The sequence below is a fragment of the Drosophila hydei genome, unplaced genomic scaffold (assembly GCF_003285905.1).
Source record: "Drosophila hydei strain 15085-1641.00,03,60 unplaced genomic scaffold, DhydRS2 tig00000001-arrow-pilon, whole genome shotgun sequence".
NCBI classification, from domain to species: Eukaryota; Metazoa; Arthropoda; class Insecta; order Diptera; family Drosophilidae; genus Drosophila; species Drosophila hydei.
In genome coordinates, this window is record NW_022045643.1 from 9,786,366 (window position 1) to 9,803,071 (window position 16,706).

The 16,706-nt window shown below is 41.6% G+C and overlaps 4 protein-coding genes across 6 annotated transcripts; all 4 read left to right on the forward strand.

Annotated features, from left to right (window-relative positions):
• Positions 1-3,554: 3,554 nt before the first annotated feature.
• On the forward strand, positions 3,555-4,672 carry LOC111597233. The gene has a single exon (XM_023311824.2). The coding sequence runs from the start codon at positions 3,787-3,789 to the stop codon at positions 4,516-4,518; it is 732 nt and encodes a 243-aa protein (XP_023167592.2). The 5' UTR covers positions 3,555-3,786; the 3' UTR covers positions 4,519-4,672.
• LOC111597230 lies at positions 4,647-5,499 on the forward strand. The gene is made up of 2 exons (XM_023311823.2): positions 4,647-5,179; positions 5,255-5,499. The coding sequence occupies exons 1-2, from the start codon at positions 4,660-4,662 to the stop codon at positions 5,329-5,331; spliced, it is 597 nt and encodes a 198-aa protein (XP_023167591.2). The 5' UTR covers positions 4,647-4,659; the 3' UTR covers positions 5,332-5,499.
• A 220-nt stretch (positions 5,500-5,719) lies between these two features.
• On the forward strand, positions 5,720-10,008 carry LOC111597229. Of its 3 annotated transcripts, none has more exons than XM_030222696.1 (6): positions 5,720-6,209; positions 6,281-6,978; positions 7,032-7,118; positions 7,495-7,635; positions 7,741-8,196; positions 8,260-10,008. In XM_030222696.1, exons 1-3 carry the CDS (start codon positions 5,747-5,749, stop codon positions 7,101-7,103), a joined length of 1,233 nt encoding a protein of 410 aa, XP_030078556.1. In that variant the 5' UTR covers positions 5,720-5,746; the 3' UTR covers positions 7,104-7,118; positions 7,495-7,635; positions 7,741-8,196; positions 8,260-10,008. The 3 variants fall into 3 exon arrangements, 2 of the variants coding, with proteins under 2 accessions (XP_030078556.1, XP_023167590.2); XM_023311822.2 differs by having other exon boundaries at positions 7,741-8,192; positions 8,260-10,007; XR_003944119.1 differs by lacking the exons at positions 5,720-6,209; positions 6,281-6,978; positions 7,032-7,118 and adding an exon at positions 7,161-7,266 and having other exon boundaries at positions 7,741-8,192; positions 8,260-9,988.
• Positions 10,009-12,110: 2,102 nt separating this feature from the next.
• Positions 12,111-16,639, forward strand: LOC111597291. The gene has a single exon (XM_023311906.2). The coding sequence runs from the start codon at positions 12,233-12,235 to the stop codon at positions 16,316-16,318; it is 4,086 nt and encodes a 1,361-aa protein (XP_023167674.2). The 5' UTR covers positions 12,111-12,232; the 3' UTR covers positions 16,319-16,639.
• The last annotated feature ends 67 nt before the right edge of the window (positions 16,640-16,706 follow it).

Sequence of the window (16,706 nt, forward strand, 5' to 3'; positions counted from 1 at the left end):
ACAAGGTAGAGCAAATACCGCCATTCCATATGCCATTCACACACGGACGCATTAACTTTTATTGGCATCACATGTACAACGACTGACCTACTTTATAATACCGAAGCAGGCTACTGGACCCGTACAAATGCACACAGGTCTCAGCACACACACGCTGGCACACCTGCTGACAAGGCACACACAGTGCACACATACACGAATGCAACCTGAGATGAGTTGCGACGATGCACAGCATGAGAGCTGCTTTGATCTATGGCTCGTCCCTGGGCTAAACAAACACAAAAAACTTTTCAGAAAGTAATTTCAGCCATTTGCACGTTAATTTAATTAACAGAGCAAGTGCTCATCATCAGCCACAAAGGAGCCGGCGCCCCGGAACTAAATAAAGAATTGTGTATAGAATAAGCTGAAAAGGAACATATATTTGCTTCTCTCACTTTATTATATCCTTTCTAGCCCTAATGTAAGCTTATCTATAGAAAATAAAACTCACAAAAAGGTTTGTTTCTTCTTTCCTAATGAAAAGCAAAGCTGTTCAACAATCGACCCACAGTCCATTAAATTGGGCGCTTAGCCATCTGCAAGATTAAATTCTGATAGAAATCCGCATCCAAAACTCTAAATCACAGTTTATGGCCCTTTGGCAAATGCAAAGACGGGCCCATTATTTTATTTTTATTTTATTTCGTTTTATAGATGTGCTCGCATATGAATACATAAAAACTCGATCAAAATGCATGGCAGAAACAATTTAAAATAATTCAAGAGACCCTTGCGGGCAGCCACAAACAAGCAACTGGCAGATGGCCTCACAAGCCCACTGGATACGCAGGATTATCTTGCAGATACTCGTACTTACTTATCGTACATGCGAGCATATCCAAGCCAGAGTGCGTGTATGCAAGGAATTATCAAGTGTTTGTAAACACACTCGCACAAAAGCACACGCCCACACACCCACAAACACAGACTCAGTCTCTCAGAGGGGTGTCAGCCAGTAAGCACTACAAAGAGCTTATGTAAAGTGAAAGTGTGCGCGGTCGTGTTATAAGAAAGTGTCCGTCTTGTCGCTCAGTTCGTCCCTCGGACCGCTTAAGCATATATGGTACGAGAAAATGCGTAAGCCGAACGACCGGAAAGATATATACATATGTACATATATATGTATATAAACATATATATATACTTCTGAACATACATAAATAAGTTTCCGGATTAAACACACACCTCGACCGCTATTGTCATCAGCCCAAGTTGGCGCAATAAAACCAATCTGAAACTGTGCATGAAACTTTTCCTTTGCCCTGCTGACTCTAAGTAGGTAAAGTATGTCATTTTGCCTGATACTTACACTGCGTCTGTGTGTGTGTGTGCGTATATGAGAATGGCCATGTGTGTGTGTGTGAATATGGCTATGATATTGCTATCTTATGAGCAGACATCAAAGGCATAAGTTACATGCGTGAGCCAGTCACATCTTACGCATATGGCATTTGTATATATTACCATATATAAATTATTTTTAAATTTATTACATTTTTGCAAATCAAGTATCTCAACAAATACCTCCAGAAGAAAAGCTCGAATCTCATTTTTTAACAATTATGATTCAGTAATCAAATACAATTTACTTTAAATCTTCTTGATTAACATTAAATTTATGCCATGATGAGTGGTTCATGTCTGATTTTATCCTGATATTGACAGAGCTTAGAGGTCGTTTCAGTAAAACAGTTATGTATAGATATGGATAGATCTTATCATAAGCAACAATGTAAAATATAAAATTTCATTGATTCAATACATACATAATTTTTTAAAAAATACATTTCAGTGTCATTCATAAAGAACTTTGGATTTTTACTTATGACGCTATGGGCGAACCAATGATTTATACAAGTTTTACTTTCTCTTTGGACACATGCATATATAAATATGCATATATGAATATCAGTTTTCCAGCTAAACAATTTTAGCTGAAATGTGTATATTATTATACATATGTATATCATGTACATTATACATTTATATGCATATGTATATGCATGTATGTATGAATGTATGTTCACATTGTCCTTGTTTCTGTTAATACGAAAATATTTCATTTTTATTATGTATTTGTTTTTGTGTCTTCTTGTTCTTGGTCCACATACAATATTTAACAGTCTCAACAAATTACTTTAACCCTTTTCAAAACTGTGTACCCTTAAGGCTTTAAGTCATTTGTCAAAAACTGCAAAAACGGCTTACGGAAAACTCATGCCCACAAACAAACTCACACACACCCCCACACTTAGTCATGGTGAGACTTTCACACTTTCTTATGCAAATTTTCTGCTTATTCTCATGTCTTTAAGGCTATTCTAGTGAAGCCTAACAAACGTATCCACATGCATATATTTTATATATATATATATTTAGCTCTGTAGCAGCTGAGAACTGCCGAAGGGCGCACTTCAAACACGTTGCTGTCAACTTCTTCACACATTAAGCCTATTTATTTTTGGCTCTTGTCAGATTAAATTACTTGGCCAGACGACAGGCGTTGAAATTCATTCTCTGCCTTAACTATTCGAATTGGCGCAAATCAACATGAATTCCTGTGAGAAAACAGAGAAAACCAAAATCAAATCCATGTCAAACACCATTGCAAATCAATTTTTAGCATTTCTTCAAAAGGAAAACAACAAAAGATAAACATCTTCTGCTAATCGAAACTTCAACAAAAATTTAAGTAATAAACGTGGGAAATCAAGTGAAGAACAATGAATAATAAACAAAGTTTGACGGATAAATACATTTTTTAAGCTCTTTTTGAGCCTCTCCAAACTTGGAGCTTAACTTATAAATTAAGTAATTCATATATTTTCATCTTGCCATCGTAGTTTCATGTAAATTATATAGCCATTGCTTTAATGTAATCAAGCTATTTACGTGCACTACGAAGGCTTAATAGATAAGGCGGATTCCCTTGTACCCGGCAACGCCATGAATTAGTATAACAGACAAGCCTACGCTATTATAAATTCTTATAATTGAATTTTTTATATTTCGCTGAGCTGGGCAACCAACCAACCAACCAGCTGAAACAACTCTGGGCAACCGAAAGTGGTTGTTGGTTTTTTGCTATCAAGGATGCTGTCCGCCCAACTCCATTTACGTGGACCACATAAAACACACCCGGCGCGCTGCTCGAAGCTCGGACATTTAATAGTTGGCACCATAAATTCGCCGGCTCTTTGATACAATTAGGAAAAATGCTGGGTATTGGATTCTGGTACATCGCTGATAGCCTTACGTGGCTGGCTTGTGGTTTTCTTTATTGAATGGCTCCCGTGAATAGAACGCGAATTAGAGCTATGAAATTTAGCGGTCTTGCTGCTGATATTAAACGACATAAATGTCGTTAGCCCAAGGCTATGGGCTGAATGTTTGAGGTGTATGTGTAACATTTCCATACATATGTTGGTGTAAATGATTATAATTCGATATTAGCATTAGCTGAAAAACGTGTCCCTGGGTGAATGTCATTATTGAGGCATATGTAGAGCTAGTATTTAATTTGGATCATCGGACCAGTTTGAAAATACAATCAAAACTAAGCGACATGTTGATCAAATCACAAACAACAATTTAAACCTTTTGGATATATGATAAATCTGAGATAAACAGTTGTATACACGCTACCACTGAGAAAAGGCATAGCCAATTCCGGTTGATAATTTTTGGACGTATCAAATTCTTGTTGTGATTTACATCACTTGCCGCCTTTTAAGCCCCAAAATTATGTGCAGTAGCACAGAATCCACAATCAAATCTAGATTTCATATAGAATTGCTGGCTGACAGGAGTGTTGTCTTAGTGAATGCGCGTGGTCATGAATCTGAAATATTTCTACCTGATCTGCAAAACGGGCGAGTCTGTTTAAGGAATGTCATATTTAGCCGCCAGCCCAAGCCAGAAGCAAGTGAGATGAACTTTCTCTCATGCTCGCCGATCAAACGGTGCCACAGGATGGGGAGCCACAAGCTGACCACTGCAACGGCGGGCTTGGCGCCAAACACTGCAAGAACTGATATTTCGAAACGACGCTTTGAACTTAAGCTTATATCGAATGGAAAGGTGGTGCTGGTGGAATGTAACGGCTGTGAATCTGAGATCTTTCTGCCTCATATTTGTAGCCGTTGCGTTGCCATGAAGCGCATCTCCGCTTACGAGCTGGCGCAATGTGCATCTCTCAAGTCGGGTAAAACAACGAAATCCGTCAAAAATTCGGCCGCTTCTATTGCTGCTTCTTTGGCAACCCAGGCTATTGGACTCTCCAACCTTTTGATTAATCCATGTAATTCAGTTAACACTGATAAACAGAAAAGTGGACAGAGACCCCAGAAAGAGAAACAACTGACAAAAACCAAAAAGCTACAACAGAAAAGTCAAAAAAACGCCGCAAGCAGTATTCATAAGAAGCCAGAAACGTGTCAAATTAATTTATTAAAGTCACCGTTCCGAACTCAATAGAAATTGTACGAGTTGACAAATCAAACGGGTGCTAAACTTCAGTTGTCTTTCATTATATTTTGATGTATAAATAACAATAACATTTCCCAATCCAGTAATGTAAAAGTTTGTCTATGATAAAGTAAAAATTTGGCTAAGCAAATGAATTTCAAAACCAATCACTTAAAATTTTCTTTGAAACTAATACTAAACCAAAGCGCTGTTTTGGTGGAGTATCCAGGGCACGAACCGCAGCTTTTTATGCCAACCCTCTTCAAGGACAGCATCGTATTGCGAAACATTATATTTGATCATATCACACAGCCGGACAATGAGACACCAAAGCATACACTTCCGCACAAGTCTCGTTCCGAAGCGGGCGCCGCTAGGCCAAAACGAAAGTTGGCTCGAAACAGTTCAGCTTGCGATGATTTCTCAGTAAAAGGTATTACGGTGAGCAAGAGCTTCAAATGGGCGCGTTCTGCTGCTCAAAATAATGGGAAGCCATTAAGCCCAAATAAAGAATGTTCTGAATGGATGCGCCCTTTTGATAACACTGACAAAAAAGCAGTACTGCCCAATAGCGGCAGTTCCAAGTTGGTTGAGTCTGCCTATAGCTGTAATTCTAGACCATTAAACACGAAGAACAACTGTTTCCAATGGGTGCGTTCTGGCAATCCTGGTAAGAAAGCCAAGCTGAGAAGCTGTAAGCAGACTTTGCCAATTTCTGGTCCATCTCTTGTATCTTTGAATACAGATGACCGAGGGAGCCTGAACTCAGAGGTGAAGAAATTACATTCCAAAGTGGCAGGCAGACTTACCACCCGTCGCTAGTGCAAAAACTCCGTGCCTGGATAAATCCAAGCATCTAAAATACCTACCTTGAGAAAAAACATGACTACATGAGGTTTAGTATTTCATAACTAAGTCTTTAAGTGTTTTGTATATTCTATAAATTTTGCGTTTTAATAAATTTTAGCAGACAAATACTTAGTTTTGTTGTAAAAATAATTTCCACTACGTATTATACGTATTGATAATATATACGAAGCCGAACCAGTCTATCGAGCGGAGCGTCAACAAACAGACTCGTTAAGGTGTACGTGTATCTAATCTGTGCATGAATAGCAACTGATTACTCATGCTATTTGGGTTACGTGGCTTTTTGTTGGCACTGTAAGTTGATTTTTATTTAATTATATTTGCAATTCAGTCTCGCAATCAAAGCACCACTTGCTGGTTAGCAAAAATGAGCTCTTCCAGTATTTTAATTTTGAACGTTGACTGCCTCAGCTATCTGCTGCCTTATCTATCTATTGACGATCAAATAAGTTTTGCACAAGTCTGTCAAAGCTTTCGCGAGGTATTCGTAGCTTGGGCCGGTAAACATTATCGTCAGTTCACGATTGACGAGAACAGCTCAAGGCAGCAGCTGATCAGATTCTGCATTTGCCGTGAATCCGTCGAAGAGCTGACCATCGATCTGGATCACTTTGATACTTCGCGAGCACTTAGAAGCTATGGATGCATAGCACCCATCAATTGCGCTAGCATATTAAGTTTAGCATTGACAGGCATGATAAGCCTGAACAGATTAACAGTCAAACAGCTTAAATTTCTGCATACTCCGATTGAGCAGCCCTTTGAGAATATTTTAACCGCAGTTAAGGACCTAAGCCAGCTCAATGTCTTAGAGTTGCATGCTGTTAATGGTATATAAATTGAAGGAAAGCTCAGTTCGTATAGTTTTTTTTAATTCTCTTAATATTATTATTATTTTCAGATTTTACCTTTGACAGTTTAAGCTTACTGAAACATCTGGAGGAATTACACTTGACTTTACAGCAATTGAGCGCCGCAACTTTAACCAATTGCTGCAAATCGAATCCCAATCTACGTTATCTGCACCTTGGCTTTTCCAGTGTCCAACGGAATCTCACCAATATTGTGCCTTACTGTGCCAAACTGGAGACTCTTCGGTTTGGCATGATAGCGGAAGCATCGGAATACAAGGCACTTGCCAAGCTACCTAAGCTCAGGCAGCTCATATATTACGGAGTTCGGGCCACTAACTCTTTTGAGCCACTCCTCATTAATTTGGCTGCACGGCAGCAGCTTCAGCGTCTAGACATCGATGGAGGCACCCTTACCCCTGCAGAGACCCAACAAATTGTTCGGCTAAGTGGATTGCAGCAACTGAAGTGCTTCTGCTCTACAGCTGAATGTGTGGAGATGCTAGCACAGCTAACACAGCTGCAGAAGCTCAGCATCTGGATGTCCAGCAGAGTCGATATATCTGCTGCTATGCTAAAAGTTATAGCAGAATGCAAGCAGCTGCAGCGCGTGCGCATTGCATCGGGCAGCATAAAACCTGATTTCATTGATGACGTCTCCGAACTATTCTTTGCAATCGAAACAGACCCGGATCAACGATCGCTGAAGCTTGAAGTTCCAATTTCGCAATACGCGGCTCGTAAACAGGTAAGTTGTTGTTACCAAACTGATCTATGTAAATTAACTTTCGTCATTTATAGAAGCTGTCTAAAGGAAACAAAGTTCTAAGCTGGTCAGAGTTTGAGTTTGCATCGTGGAGAAGCCCAATTTAAACTAATAAGGCTATCGTAAGTCAGGATTATGTAAATATGTATATAATATTCGTGGCAAGACTTCAGTGTGCCATGAATTTCGAATACCTCAATAATTCGAATCTGATCTGAAAATTATTCGATTATCGATTATAGATATTGAATCTCTTACTCACATAAAAAGGTAAACGTTACGATACAAATGAAATAATATATTTAATATTTACTTTTAACGCGCATAAATTAATATAAGTACATCAGAGCCAGGCCAGGCAAGACCTGGCCAGAAAAGCTTTGACTTAATTAAAGACTGATTGATTATTGGCCGGGATTCAATTTCATTCGGCGGCATTGAAAGCAACGAAATTAAAATCAAATTAAATGAGAGAATTTAACATTTCCATTGTCGCAGATGCTGATGGGACCACCTCATGCGCGTAAAATGATATATGTATAATGATGATGCTGTTACTGCCTGCATTTGTCAGGCAGGCAGGCAGACAACAGGCAGAGGAGCTGAAGAGGTTCGATTGTCGGCAAGTGGAACCCATCAGTCAGTTGTACAGTCATTGCTTGTTTGTTTCAATTTAAAACTGTTTTTCTGCTTTTCGCATGCTGGGCACGCTTTAACACGTTTACATTGAATTAAACGTTGCAGCGAGCACAACGGCAACATTACAGATACCAACAATAGCGCACACAACAGCAACAGCAGAAGCAACAGCACCAACAATTGCAACTGCAAATGCAGCAACATGGTAAAGTTAAAATAAACATACATTGTTGCTGAAAATTTCCTTTCGCCAGGGTGCTGTGCTCAGTAAAAGCAAAAGCAAAAGCCGGAAAGTGAAACGAGCTACGTCTGAAGTGAAAGAAAAATAGCAACAGGCAACAAACAACAGCACACAATGCACTACAACCAACAATGGCAACAATGCACTTGAGGCGACCCTGTTATCGAAATGTATTACATATAAATTTACTTATTATTCCACTTTTGCTACCGAATACTTATTTTGGTCAGCATTCGTGCTAATTGAAACACAAAAAATTATAATGGAAATCGTAATACTCTTGTGTCTTTCATATTATCAATTCAACTGCTATCACGTATGTAAGACTGGCATATATTCAACAATTGTGTAGCTTCAATTAATATAATTTCTTTTGTACGTAGAATCGATGATGTGCTCATATCTGCTTCTATTTGGGTTCGATCAAGGAGCAACCTTGAATCGAAGATTATGATTCTAGACTGAGCCCGAATAAGCTTAATAAGAGCTGGGCCTAAGCAGCAAAAGACACTCGTAATTTTATCAATAAAATTGAACGACAGTCCAAAGTACCCACTGAGCCAACATGAATATTTTATGGCAATGTGTGAAGCCGCACATTATTAATTAAAATTTGCTCCATCAACAACAACAACAACAACAACAACAACAACGAGAACAACACGTAGAGCAGCAGCGTGTGTGGAATTACGGCAAACGAGGCGGCAGTAAAAACTTCCAATTACTCAAGCGTGTCCTCATCCTTCTTCAACAACGGCAGCAAACACAACACAGGGACATAACATAAACGTCCATACAAATATATATAAAATTGTGCGCATGTGTGTGTGTATTTGCATTTAATATCCTTTTCTTTGAATAATTCATGCATATAGGGCTGACCAAACGACTGAACAGCATCAACTGCACACCGCGGCGTTGCAGGGCACAGGCAAAAGGCTGATGACCGAACGGCTTCCATTTGATTGTTGTTGTTGTTATTGTTGTTGCTGCTGCTGCTGTTGCTCTTGCTGCTTCTGGGCTTTTTTAACGCATACCGATGGCGAAACTTATTAATTGGCACTTGAGCTGTGGTTACCACAGCTCGACAGAGTCCACATTTTTTTCTTTTGCCGTGGGCTCAACCAAAGCGCGCCGTCATTCAAATTTTTGAGCAGGCATAATTTAACAACTTTTTCGTCCAAGGGCTGCGCCCGTCCCTTTGGATATTGGATGTTCAACATCGCTGGTAATCCACTCAAGTAACAAGCTATAACAACCACAACAGCAACAATAACAGTAGCAAAATTTACACGAGACTGACAATGACAGAGCAACAAGATTGGCGAACATACCGAAACAGCAGCAATAACAAGGGAATACCCTACAATCGATTTAAATCGAGGCTAGAGTGCTTCTCATTGAATAGCTTAAAAATTGCTCAGATTTCTTTTGATATAAATTATAACTCTGTACAAATACGCTCAGATAATGGGTTATTGCTACAAGCCAGTTGTTAGCTTTAAAGTTACCTGTGGGTAAAGTTAGTATACGTATTGCGGATAACTGCATATGTCGTTGACTGACTGACATTTTGACGCACAGGAGACAGCCTCATATCCCCCAGTGACTGCGCTATCGTCACGTTTTAACATTTAAATTAAAATGTTTCGCTTAAAAGAAAGAGAGCTGCAAAAATTGCTTACGCCTGGCAAGAGCACAAAAAAAATCTCAGCCACATCCCCTTAAAAAAAAAAAACAAAAGAAAGACAAAAAAAACAAAAATGTATAAAAAATGAGTGCGCTGCTTTTTTCGCTGCCCTGTTTGGCGCTGTCTTTTGCAGTTGGCGCGTTTGCCAGCTGCACTTGAAAGCCGCCTTGTTGGCCATCAGTGCCAGCGGCAGTGGCCGGTTTGGCCATCGCCTGCACCATCGCCATCGCCATCGCCAACGCCATCTACATTTATTCTTCTTCTTCATTTATTCAATGCCGCGCTGTTGCCATCAACAGCGTCGGTCACACGGCGTATCAGTGTTATTCGAGGGGGCTTATACGCTATACAAGAGCTTTTCAGCTCACTTTTTACCAAACGATGAACAAGAAGATGAAATAAACCAATAACTATATATGTATGCAAATTTTTGGAGTCGACTTTATTTCCCATGGACATTAAAGAAATTCTGTAAGCTAGTGAGGTTGGGTTGAGTCAGTCGATGTGCTCTCCGAGTAACCAAGATATACATATGCCATAAAAGATTTAGGGGATCTAAAAGCTAAAGAGAGAGCTCAACTGTGTCCAATTGACCCAGAGATATGATATAAAGAAATGTTTCTACTAATAGTAATAATGTTAATTAATACTTATACTCATGACACAGTCTATAGAAAAGTGTCTTAAGTTGAATAAGTATACTACTACAACACTCAATATTTCAATTTTCCATCTTATACTTTCATATTTAATTGCAACTTTGTGCACAGAAATTATTTGCAGCAAGATTCAATGTCGTTTACTGCATCTGTCCCTGACGAATTAAGCACTTTCATTAAGTGACTGCAATCAGGTAAGAAATTATCAGGCAGCACCTGGCGCCTTAACATTTGCGACTTGCTCTGCGATATCTTAATGCACTTTTAATTGAGCGGAGACCTGCGAGCTGCACTGAGCAGCCATCTGTCAAGGGCGATGGGGTGAACATTGAAAAGAAGTGCAAATGAAAAATTATAATTAACGTGGCCATTAGCAAGAGTGCCAAGTGGCAGATGCTGTTGCCATTGCTGTTGCTGTTGCTGATGCTGTTACAATCCTCCCAGACCGATTTCAATTTGGGCAACTATCTTAATTGGCAGCCAATGACAAGGACAATGCGTATACGCCATGTGTTGCCATTAGTTAACATAAATTATTGAAAATCATAATTTATGCGCAAGTTGTCATTGTCAGTTGCCTAGCCAAATATGCAGCCCCAATTGTGTGGCACGAAAATAAATACAAGCCCAATTAACTCATTCATTTACAGCATTTAGGTAGACACTCCGACAATTGAAGTGGGTGCAAAGCACGATTACGACATGAATTTTGCGTTCGAATTTTCATAAATAAATCAAGCTAATTAATTGGCTGTAAATGCAATGTAGACGCAAAGTGTGTGACAATGACACTCTAAATGATTCCATTGATAAATCAGAATTTTGGTACCAGTTATCAGCGAACATTGACGTGCGCCCATTGATTAGCACTTGCTTAGAGTAACTACATGAATTAAATAAACAACTACGTCAAGGGCCATTCTATTGATAAATATTTCTTTTCAAGTCAATTGACATGCATCGAGAAGTGTTCACTTATTTATTGCATTTTATTGGCAGGACCTCTGTGAGTAGCAGCTGTCAGCAGCAAATGCGAATAAATTGTATTTCTGCAAATCCAATTACCAAATGATTTGTTTTTACATACATTTTCGATGTTTTTCTTTTCTTTTATGTGGTATACCCTCTGCCCACACAGTCATTGACGTAGGCTACACTAGAACTCTGAGCATGTGTGAGTTAGCCTTGCTGCTGTGTGTAGGGTATTATCCAGCCGTGTTGTCTTCGACAAACGCTCTGTTTTTTTACCACGAGCATTGAAGAATTCCATTGCCGAAATTCACACGCACGTACAGTGCTGCAAATTAGTCTACATACGCATCGGTAGATTATTTGGTGTGGGACTCGGAAAACAGTCTTTAGTGCAAATAATCACATGCCTGTCCTTGATTTTGTTGGTATTTATGCCTAAGGTTTTTGGGCTCCCAATAAATATTTGATTTCCGTGCTCATAAATGGCTTGTAAATTGCAAATGTCGGCAAAGGAAATCAATTAGTATTTGACAGATCGTTTTGTGTTTTGTTCTTTTGCTCTTGGAAATATGAACTAATATACAATTTACTTATCGTTCCATAAAATGTGTTTAACCCATTTGATAAGGAATTATAACGACTAACTAGTCTTAATTAAGAGGTATACTACAGTTGGCTTTAAGCGGTATACAACCTCACTCCTTAAGCTATTGTGACGATATCCAGTAAATCAGATACTGGAATACGTTTTATGCCGTAGTCTAGCTGATAAGTAAATAGCCCCATCATTTTCATGTGTTGAAGATTACAGATTGAACGGCTGTCAACTATTAAGTATTTTTACAAATCGCACTCAAGAGCTAAACTCCAATCGAAAAGCTAAAGTCGCATTGTGGGTATTTTCGCTGGCCAATTCGTAATCTATAGTATAATCAACTGTCATAAATAAGTGCGTTAAGTGTTAAGTTGTGATAACGATATAATAACGTTAATGATCGACGAACGGGCTCGCATAAAGAGCTCACACGCAGTACTATGAGGTGCGACGTGACTGTGATCTTCATCCTTGAGCTGCTGGTCGGCTTCAGCTCCGCCGCAAAACAATTACCGCGCGTTTTGCCCTATGCTGCAGGGGAACAGGGTGTGCCAGTTTTCGGCGATTGCGAGTTTCGAGTAAACGGCGATCTCAATGATCCAGCGCCGCTCTTTGCGCGACATAATTCTTTCGAGATAATCGTGCCAGATCCAACGGACACAGTGCATTTAAGCAATGGCGAACTGCTGGACATGTTCTGCCCGGGCGTTAGTTTTGCGCCGCCCTTTCAGAATCGGACACAATTAACTGCACAGTGTCTGCAGGGAAAGTATTTCCTTGTCGATGACCTGATCTACCCTTTTGCCAACTTTAGCTGCACCGCATGGCCGACCTTCACGGCACTGCGCACTGGTCGTCAGTGCAATGGTGGCACAGATCTGGTTAAAGTGGGCTTCCAGCTGGACGACGATGGATTCCTGCACACATTTGATGTATGCCATGATGAGCTGGCTGAGGTTACACGCTATGTACACCACGTGCTCCATCCATCCAGCTACGACTATCAACATGGTGTGGCGCGACCGAATTTCGTTGAACTAGACTTTTACGGCGGTCGCGACGTTAATAAGAAGTACACGCAAAAAGAACAGAATATCACAATAAGTGAAATTCTGGGCATGGATGCTAGCCCATACTTTAACTATAGCGAAGATCGGATATTGGCACGCGGCCACATGGTCGCTAAAACGGATCTCGTCTTTGGAGCGGCTCAAATGTCGACCTTTCTATTCATCAATGTGGCGCCACAGTGGCAGAGCTTCAATGGCGGCAACTGGGAGCGTGTCGAATCCAGTGTTCGCAAATTTGTTGCCGATCAGCACCTGACTGTTGACTGCTATACCGGCACCTGGGGCGTATCCATGCTGCCCGACTTCGAGGGCATCGAACAGGAACTATATCTTGACTTTGATGAGAACAACAATGGCTTGATACCAGTCCCCAAACTGTATTTCCGTGTCATAATCGATCGTGCCAGTCGAGAGGGCATTGTCCTAGTCGGTGTTAACAACCCCTACGTAACTTTGGATCAAATTCAAAGTGATTATATTTTGTGCAAGGATATTGGACATCAGATAAGTTGGGTTTCCTGGATAAAGGAGGATCTACATGAGGGCTATTCATATGCGTGCTCTGTGGAGGATTTCACGGAAGTGGTGACAGACTTGCCACTTGATGATCTGCACACGAATGGTATCCTTGGCTTAGATAGAGATCCAAGCACCACCACTGATTCTCCAACCACTGTCGACACCACTGAATACACAACTACAACGGCTTCTGAGAGCACTGTCGACACCACTGAATTGCCAACTACAACGGCTTCTGAGAGCACTGTTTCCACTGTCAGCACCACTGAATACCCAACTACAACGGCTTCTGAGAGCACTGTTTCCACTGTCAGCACCACTGAATACCCAACTACAACGGCTTCTGAGAGCACTGTTTCCACTGTCAGCACCACTGAATACCCAACTACAACGGCTTCTGAGAGCACTGTTTCCACTGTCAGCACCACTGAATACCCAACTACAACGGCTTCTGAGAGCACTGTTTCCACTGTCGACACCACGGAATTACCATCTACAACATCTCCTGTGAGCCCTACCGAATCGCCCAGCACATTATCAAGCTCAACTGCAACAACTGCTGCTCCGACTACACCAACTCCTACTCCTACTCCTAAGCCCAATCAATGCTACTTCAGCATCAACGGGGATCTCACAAATCCTGCCCCGCTGCTTACGCCAGAGGGCGCCCTGAGTTGGCTTTTGCCGAATGAAACAGGAATCTATACGGTAGATGATGGGTCGAGCATTGATTTGCATTGTACAGCTGCACTTGCCATACCATTCAATAAATATACCGCACTGACGGCGCGCTGTGTGGGCAACCAAATGTATGAGGCGGAAGGCCAGAATGTAAGAATCGGAGAATTCAGCTGCCAATCTTGGCCCACTTATGAAGCCGTTCGAACTGGTAACTCGTGTGAAGGCGGCACTGAACTACTGCAGATTGGCTTTAATGTGGCTGCCGGTCTGTTGCCGCAGCTGGAGCTGTGCTATGACGAGAATGCACAGATCACGCGATACGCTCGCTACGAGCTGACGCCAGCTAATGTGGCCTATCAACGGAACGTTGCTCAGCCTGGTTATCTGCGAGCCGACTTCTATGCTGGCAGGGACGTCAATGTACTCTATAGCCTGCCGCATCAGTACGAGACGCTTAGCGAGGCTCTCGGTCTGGATGCAAGCCAGTACCTAGACAGCAGTCGCGATTTCTACCTAACACGAGGTCACCTCGGCGCGCGTCAAGATTTTGTGCATGGCTCGGCGCAGCGTGCGACCCACTTTTATGTGAATGTGGTGCCCCAGTGGCGCAGCATTACCATTGGCAACTGGTTGGCTTTGGAGCAGAGTCTTCGTCAGTTTGTGGCCCATGAGGCGCTGAACGTAAGCGTGCATGCAGGCAGCTGGGGCGTGGCCACATTGCCAAATGCCGAAGGCAAGCAGACCCCGATCTATTTAGATGCCCATACAGAGCAGCTGCCAGTTCCGCGCCTGGTCTATCGCATTGTTATTGACCAGCAGAGTCGCAAGGGAATTGCCTTAGTGGTGTCGAACAATCCACATGCCAGCCTTGCCGAAATACTGCAGGACTATGTCGTCTGTGAGGATGTGGGTGCGCAGTTGGATTGGCTGGACTGGGAGAAGACCAACATCGAGAAGGGCTATGCCTACGCATGCGCTGTGGAAGATTTTACGGATGTGGTCAAGGATCTCCCATTAAATCAACTGGAGACAACAGGACTCCTTGGAGTACCGGAGGCACAGCAACAGCAGCCGTGTAACTTTCGCGTAAATGGCGATCTGAAAGATCCAGCTCCGCTCTTTGTAGTGCGCAACGCGAAGGGCTCAGCAAAATATTTGGAGCCCAATGCACAAGGGGTGGTAGAATTAAAGCATGGTCAGACAATAGAGATGCACTGCAGCGGCACAAGAACATTTCAAGGATATTTTGCAGAGTATTCTCGACTGAGGGCCACTTGCTGGCAACAGGAAAATTTCTTAGTGCTGGGCAGCGTCTACCATATTAACGACTTTGTATGCACCTCGTGGCCTAGCTACACTGCTCGACGTACGAATCGTGTGTGCAATGGAGGCACAAATCTTTTGGAAGTTGGCTTTCAGCTAGCCAGCGATGATATGGACGATGACTTCCTGCAACTCTACGATGTCTGTCACGATGAGCTAGCAGAGGTAACACGCTATGTACACCATGTGCTGACGCCCAGCAGCGCCCAATATCAGCGTTCAGTTAGTCGGCCAAGCTTTGTAACGGGTGACTTCTATGGCGGCAAGGACGTCAATCAGAAGTATACCCAGGTGCAACAAAATATTACAGTTAGCGAGATTCTGGGCATGGATGCCTCACCATATTTCGATATTAGCGGCAACGTGTATCTGGCCAGGGGCCATCTATCTGCCAAAACTGACTTCATTTTCGGTGCCGCACAGCAGGCGACCTTTTTCTTTGTAAATGCCGCGCCCCAGTGGCAGACATTCAATGCGGGCAACTGGGAACGTGTTGAAGATAGCGTGCGAAAATTCGTTGCTGACGAGAATATAACCGTTGATTGTTTCACAGGAACGTGGGGTGTATCCACGCTGCCTGATGCAGAGGGCGTGTCCCAAGAGCTATACTTAGACTTCGACGAGAACAACAATGGTCTGATACCAGTGCCGAAGTTGTATTTCCGTGTGATTATCGATCACGAAACCCGCAAGGGCATTGTGCTGGTGGGCGTTAATAACCCACATATTGGCCTGCAGGAGATTGAGGACGACTATATTATCTGCCCCGATATTAGTGATCAAATCAGTTGGATTAGCTGGTCAAAGCAAGATTTAAAGAAGGGCTACTCGTATGCCTGCACAGTGGAAGATTTTATAGAAATCGTCAAAGATTTGCCATTGGACGATCTGCAAACGAATGGTATTTTAGGTATTTCGAATCAACACAGATAGCAATATCTACTGTTCTAATCAAATTACCTAAGCCTACAATAAATAATCATAAAAATAAAAACAGACCAACGATAAGCAGCTTTTTAATTGTCATAATGCCGCACGTGCCACACGTTTCGAATTACCGAAGCTGCTCCTATATACATTTTGTACACTGGTTGACAAGGTATATCGGCACTTTGAGCTTTTGTAACATAAATAAAAGCATTTGATTATGTTAATCTTATCAGTAAATAATGTTTACGTCGCGCATTCATTAATATGAAATGTCAATGGAACTTGATGTTTTAATTGTTGCTGAAAATCAACAGAATATATTTTTTTTAACTCCAAACAACTTTATAATTTAGTTAGAATACTTTGTTGCTCTGTTAAATCTCCCATAACT

Bases quoted from the DNA above. Each gene is read 5' to 3' on its own strand.
- LOC111597229 (XM_030222696.1), top strand. From the start codon at position 5,747: ATGAGCTCTTCCAGTATTTTAATTTTGAACGTTGACTGCCTCAGCTAT. The intron at 6,210-6,280 runs GTATATAAATTG...TATTATTTTCAG, and splicing joins AGAGTTGCATGCTGTTAATG to ATTTTACCTTTGACAGTTTA. The intron at 6,979-7,031 runs GTAAGTTGTTGT...CGTCATTTATAG, and splicing joins AATACGCGGCTCGTAAACAG to AAGCTGTCTAAAGGAAACAA.
- LOC111597233 (XM_023311824.2), top strand. From the start codon at position 3,787: ATGTGCAGTAGCACAGAATCCACAATCAAATCTAGATTTCATATAGAA.
- LOC111597291 (XM_023311906.2), top strand. From the start codon at position 12,233: ATGAGGTGCGACGTGACTGTGATCTTCATCCTTGAGCTGCTGGTCGGC.
- LOC111597230 (XM_023311823.2), top strand. From the start codon at position 4,660: ATGAATTTCAAAACCAATCACTTAAAATTTTCTTTGAAACTAATACTA. The intron at 5,180-5,254 runs GTAAGAAAGCCA...CTTTGAATACAG, and splicing joins GGTGCGTTCTGGCAATCCTG to ATGACCGAGGGAGCCTGAAC.